At 37.6% G+C, this 6,268-nt stretch overlaps 1 protein-coding gene across 1 annotated transcript; it reads right to left on the minus strand.

Annotated features, from left to right (window-relative positions):
• Positions 1-584: 584 nt before the first annotated feature.
• Positions 585-5,912, minus strand: LOC131054593 (20 kDa chaperonin, chloroplastic). The gene is made up of 4 exons (XM_057989136.2): positions 5,447-5,912; positions 1,502-1,657; positions 1,268-1,345; positions 585-977 (listed from the first exon to the last, which is right to left on the minus strand). The coding sequence occupies exons 1-4, from the start codon at positions 5,774-5,776 to the stop codon at positions 804-806; spliced, it is 738 nt and encodes a 245-aa protein (XP_057845119.1). The 5' UTR covers positions 5,777-5,912; the 3' UTR covers positions 585-803.
• Positions 5,913-6,268: the final 356 nt, after the last annotated feature.

The raw sequence follows: 6,268 nt of genomic DNA on the forward strand, positions 1-6,268 counted from the left end.
CTTTTCCCCCGAAACAGGCAAGGAAGTGTACGATTGAACGCTTTATGGTCTCTTATTGCTTTGTTAGAATTTACTCCATCGCCCATTAGTACATGACCAATGAAGTTTCACCCAATACTACACTTCGTTGTTTTGACAGGAAACTTCCTCTACCATGCACCACAGAAAATATTACTTAAGCCTTCGATTCTATGTTAATATCCATGAGGAAATTTAAACTTGATTAATCAGACGTATATCAATAATTAAAGTTTTCTCAATATCAGCAAGTGTTTTAACAATCTTACATTGATTTTTTTATTAAAATTATCCTCCTCTACAGTTTCTTAATTGCATTTTATTTGACGAGCTTTTTAGATCAACAAATTTGTAGTTCAATGGGCTCTTACACAATCTTCCATCGAATCTCTGCTACATTTTTTTAAATTAAAAGAAACGTGGCAGACAATTTGTATAGATTATATGTTATTCAATTGTTTATCAAGATTCCCATTGTCCATCAATTTCTTAATCCCTTACTTGCATTGTAGGAGATGGGCCCTTAATAACCCCAACCAATTTCCCAAGTAACACAATCATGGTCATTGTACCTCAAAAACCTAATTCCATTCCCTTCATCGAAAGCTTAAAACAATCAGACATCAATATACATTAAATTTCAGCATGTGCTTTGAGCTTCTTGCGCACTTAACTGAAAAGTGCCTTACCAGAGCACTCGTACTAATTTAATCCTCACATTCACTACATATAAATTTGATCTAATCCCGCAATCACAAAATTATTCAAAATTGAATTTCAGAAGGCTAAGAGAGTACAGCCAGAGCATCAGAGACCCTCAAAGTCACATATTCAGAACCATCAGCACTTTTGAAGTCATTCCCAGCAAATTTTGAGTAGAGAACAGTGTTCCCAGGAGCTACTGGCATTGGTTTTCTCTTTCCCTCTTCATCATAAGCGCCAGGTCCCACAGCGACAACCTGTTGAAACCAAAGTAAAACTTCAAAAGCTACACCATGCTCACAGAGAAGCATTTCCCAACAGATGTTTTTTCAAATCTATTCTGCTGTGTTTGTAACAAAAATGCATACCACCACCTTCCCATTTTAACTAAATTATATTTTTTTACTGAATCAAAGCAAGACTCCAAAGAATAACAGCTACCATCAGTAGCAGAACATCACAACCTAAAGGATTACAGTATATGCTATGGAAGATGCCAAATATACAAACTGAAACCGATTCTTGCACATCCCTACATGATACATACCGTTCCTATTGAAGGCTTCTCCTTAGCACTTTGAGTAAGCAGCACACCACCAACTGTTTTCTCCTCTGCCTCTTGGACCTGTATCATTCACCATACTCAGTGTTTCTCAATGCTTACACACGACTTCAAGACCCACCGTGGATACCAAGCCTATGCCCACCCCTTTAACAAATCTATAAAAAAATACACAACCCATGATGCTACTGACATGAACCATTGACACTAAACCAATACCTTGATTAAAATTTGATCATACAATGGCTTCAAGTCCTTAATATCATCAGTTTCCAGAATTCCAGTGATGTCATCTTCTTTTACAAGGAGGTGATTTACTCCATGAAAATCAATCTCTGTTCCTGCATACTTTGAGTAGACAACTTTGGCACCGGGCTACAACATAGAAAACAACAAGAAAATCCTTGAGCACACTCGAAAAAAACGTTCAATACAGACTTAGGCACATTAAAATTTCACAGAAGACAATATTGCAAAGCTCTCGCCAGGTAAGAGTTGAAATTCTGCAAGTTTTTTATTGCCATTTTACGCTAGTTAGAAGATAAGGAACATGGCTCTTTTCAATAGATGACTTTCTACCCCTGCTATTCAATAGTTGATTGAAACTTATGGGTGCAGAAAGTTCTGTTAAGCGGTCAGTATTGAAGACAAATCTGGGAATAACAATTAAAATAATTTTCCCACAACATTTCTGGCAGTTGTAGCACACCACATTTGACTGAAGCTTAAGTGAATTCCTGATAGAAGTTTAAATCGATAGCAAATCAGAACAACTCTTTTGATACTGCACTCTTTCTGTCACTAGCAGCTTACGAACAGAAATGTAGAACACTACATCCTGTTTATACGAAATTTTGTAGTTAGCTTAAACTCTTTAACTTTGTGATTCTATCGTTTTCCGCCAAACCGCCTTCATGGGAGAGAACATGAAGGTCTCCCTCGAATCCCCCAACAGATTTCAAACATCCATTGATGTCCTGACAATGTCAGCATGTCAAGTAATCACAGATGCCCACAACAGATTGTAAATATCCACTTGTGCCTTAAGGATATCAAGCCATCTTGAAGTTACACAACTAGCACAGAAAACACCCTAGGTATACCAGAATTTTCCAAACAATCCAGCGGACATAAGAAAAATTCACAAAAAGAAGGTATTGGGGGAGTTAGGTGGTTGGCACACCCAAAGCACCCTGGAATTGTTTACAATGTGCAGGGCAGCCAGAGAGGGCATGAAATCACTGAATATTCCCCAAATTCTTGCTTAATTTAAACGAAACAAGAAATGGGAAATCAAGGTTAAACACATATACTTTGACAATTGCTTTGCTTCATAGCCAAAGATACATTTTTCGTAGAATTACTTCCACTTGGCATAGGGTCCTTTATATAAAAATTTAGAAGAGTCAAAAGGATTTGACTGGCTGTAAAGCAACATAAGTTATGATTCGAATTATTCCATGTGAATTTATTAAGTTTCAAATCGTTTTGGCAGAAGCTAACCAGAACTGCAGAATAAATGATGACTGTCCTTGATGCAGCTAATATATATACCGCATATATTTTATAACAAAAGGTGCAAACATTTGTTCAAGTTACGAAAATGCAGATCAGAAAGCCAGCAGAGCCAAAAACCTTGCCACCAGAACACCCAATCACAAAGATAACTTTACTGGCTAAGTCATAAAAAAACATAAAAAACTGACCATCATTACATTTTAGAAACTTTACATAATCAATCCAGTGACTAGGATAAAATCCACATCCAGTTTTTCCATTGATAGCAGAGACAACAAGATTAAATATTCTCTTAAACAAATGTGAGACAATAAAGCAAAATCAGAGAATCAGATTACCCTTGCTAGCCATTCACAATACATAGCCCTGTCACACGAAAGACAAGTAGCGCTCTTGGCTAGGCCAACTAAAAAGCAACCAAACAGAGATCATAACAGGCTACACATATGCTTGGCAGAGTTATGAAGAAAGTGGTAATAGCTCATCATTGAAAGGAGGAGAAAATATGACCAAGACTCAATGAACATGATATTTTAAGTATCTACACAACTTTGTGGAACCCTGTAAAACAAGTAGGCGATGACATTAAGAATGTACATGTAGATGTCTAACTTCTCCTGAAAGGTAGGTTCTTGTGAACCGTTACTTGTATAACATTGTTTAATGTAAATTGACATCAAGCTAGGCAGCTGAATCCCGAAAGGTCTTCACAGAATTTGATACACTGCACAAAATTTGCTTGCCTAAAAATGTTCTGTTCTCCATTGTAAACCTCTTGAACATCTTGTATAGAATCTCTTACTGATTTCCTTCTGTACCGTTGAGGTTCCTTCCTCTCTCCTCGCAAACTTTATAGATGTCTTAAAATATCTAAGCTCTGTGGATATTCTTCTTCCACTTACCAGTTACCACTATAACAGAATATTGACTACCAAATAAAGACACAAGCACTTCACGTTTATGATATAACATGGCCAGATGCAGGCAGTATCTAGATATTAATTTAAAATTTTAGAGAAAATAACTGTCATCTCGTATCATTCATTATCGTTAGTAGCTAGCATACTAGTCGCAGTAGATAACAGATTGGTTTTATCCGATAGCAGCTAGCATGCTAGTCTCGTATCATTCATTATCAATAGTCGCTAGCGTCCCTATTATCTATATCCTGTCCCTAACAAATTAAACATTCCCATTCTAGTTCAACTGTCTTTGTTTGAATTTACAAAGATAGCCTTGTGTAACTCATTCATCGTCAAACAAGTTCCTCCAATTGCAAATAATATTGCAACTACGAGGAAACCTTAAGCAATATATCTGTAGCATTACTGACTCCAACCCCCTATACAGTTATAAGTACTTATGACCTTCAATCCTATTGGAAAACAACAAGCACGCCATGCCTCGCAGCAAAAAAAATGACCTTATGCCCCTACATCTATTATCAAGAGCTCTATTTGCAGTAGCTGATAAAGTTATTTCACAAAATTTTGAATAAGAGCGCCCCTCAGGCTCCGAGCCACGAAACCCCAAAAAATCCCAGACTGATGATTAATTTATTACAAGTGGATAAAAATGTTCAAGAAAGAGTTGTCAATTATGGCCTTGCCATTACAAAATGCCCTTTAGACCGCATAGCTACTAAGTACTATCAGTAATGTAATCCTCATGACTAGATATAATCCCTAACAAAGTATCAGTCATTTACATGGTTGCACTAGAGCACTCAGGACTGCATGGAACCCGTCAAGATCAAGCTCAAGGCTTGATTTGGAATCAGTTCAACACAGTAGGTAAAGGTACTGAACCATTACGCTGAGTTTACCATGTAAGGAATGCCAAGGAGTAATCAAGCCTCAAAGTTCTCAAACCTTTTAAGTTGAGGTTTTAAAAAACGTGGCGGCTAGTGGAGTGATGGGCAGATCAGGGGAGGAGATGGAACTTAGCCTGATCTTTAGGTTGAGTTACTACATAACAAAGGAGGAGAGCTGTCCTACTTTTAGGCTAAAATTATTGCAGAAGGAGAGATGTTCTCCAATGAAGTTAAAAGGCTCTCGGATGCTCAAACCTCTAAGATTAAAGAGCTTGGCTGCTCGAATTTGCGCGCTTGATCTTGAAAGGCAAAGGTTATTTTAGATAATTATGCCCAAAGTGAAGGCCTTTTGATGTTCACAGTCAAAGAAAAACGCCTAAGGCCTTGGATACATGAACTCTGAAATGAAATGCCAAAGGCCCTTGGACGCTCAAACTCCGAAGTGAAACGCACTTGGTTGCTCGAACTCAAAAAGTTAAACTTGAGGTTTTCCCTTAGTGAAGAGTAAGTACCTTAGACACTAAGGTTACTACAGAAGACCAAGAAGAGCTTAATTTGTAAACCATTTAGATCCTTCCAATTAGCCCCTAGGTAAAATTCGGCATTACAACAAGTGATAAATAATTGTATAAGATAAAATACTGCTGCCTACCCTTCTTAACCAGCCCTGAGTGCAAGTAAATAAGTCGGCCCAAATTTCTCCCAGAGAGGTTTGCAAGAAATTAATATCAAATAAGTCCTAAACGTAAGTAAATAAGCATGCCAAAATGTCTTACAGAAATATTCCAGATTCCGTGCTCTGTTCCCTCGAATCACACAAATAAATTGCATACCTGAACTGAAAGTTGAAGCTTTTCTTTACCAGCGGCTTTGCCGTCGCCCACAGCGACTACCTCTCCCCCATGAGGCTTATTCTGCGACAAGGAAGGAAGCAATATTCCCCCCTCTGTTTTCTCTGGCGCTTCCTTAATTTTAACAAGCACACGGTCACCTAGGGGCTTAAGCGTAGAGAACTTTGGACCCACAGCGGTCGCTGCTCTCACCGTAAGGAACCGCTTGACAGGAACACACAGAGGCCGTCCGCGGGCTAAAAGAGCTGGCCTGAGGCCCTCACATGACCCCAGCGAAAGCCCTGAAGCCATGCCCATCTGATAGGTCGCCATTTCCACTCTCGCAATGGAAAACGATGAAGGCTTATCCAAATAAACTTGCTGTTTCACAAGCGAATTTGCTGGAGAGGGGCTTTACATAACATGACATTGAAATCTCCAGAAGCGGCACCTTCCAGATGCTTCTCCAGCTGTTTGACGATTTAGGTAGCATTTTTTTCTAGCGGTTTCCATATGAACACTCACCCATCCTGAAGGTTTGCATCGACGTGGTTTACAGACTTTGGGTTAAAAATTTTGGTACAACAAAAATTAATATCTTTTTCCTATTTTTATTAAAAAAAAACATTTGTGTATATAATAATTTTTTTTTTGAAGTAAAACAAAATGTTAATTTAGTAATGATGTATATTTTTTGTTCAAGCTATAAGATTAAAATAATTTTGTGGATACCTTAAAATTATTGTTTCTTATATTTTTATTCTATTTTTTTAAATAATGAAGTAAAAGCTTTTGTAATATTATTTAATTTTTAATTAAAAATAA

The sequence above is a fragment of the Cryptomeria japonica genome, chromosome 7 (genome assembly GCF_030272615.1).
Source record: "Cryptomeria japonica chromosome 7, Sugi_1.0, whole genome shotgun sequence".
Lineage (NCBI taxonomy): Eukaryota > Viridiplantae > Streptophyta > Pinopsida > Cupressales > Cupressaceae > Cryptomeria > Cryptomeria japonica.

Excerpts from the sequence above, each read along its gene's own strand:
- LOC131054593 (XM_057989136.2), bottom strand. The coding sequence starts at position 5,776 with ATGGCGACCTATCAGATGGGCATGGCTTCAGGGCTTTCGCTGGGGTCA. Across the intron at positions 1,346-1,501 it reads ATGATCAAATTTTAATCAAG|GTCCAAGAGGCAGAGGAGAA; the intron begins GTATTGGTTTAG and ends TGAATGATACAG. Across the intron at positions 978-1,267 it reads AGAAGCCTTCAATAGGAACG|GTTGTCGCTGTGGGACCTGG; the intron begins GTATGTATCATG and ends TGGTTTCAACAG.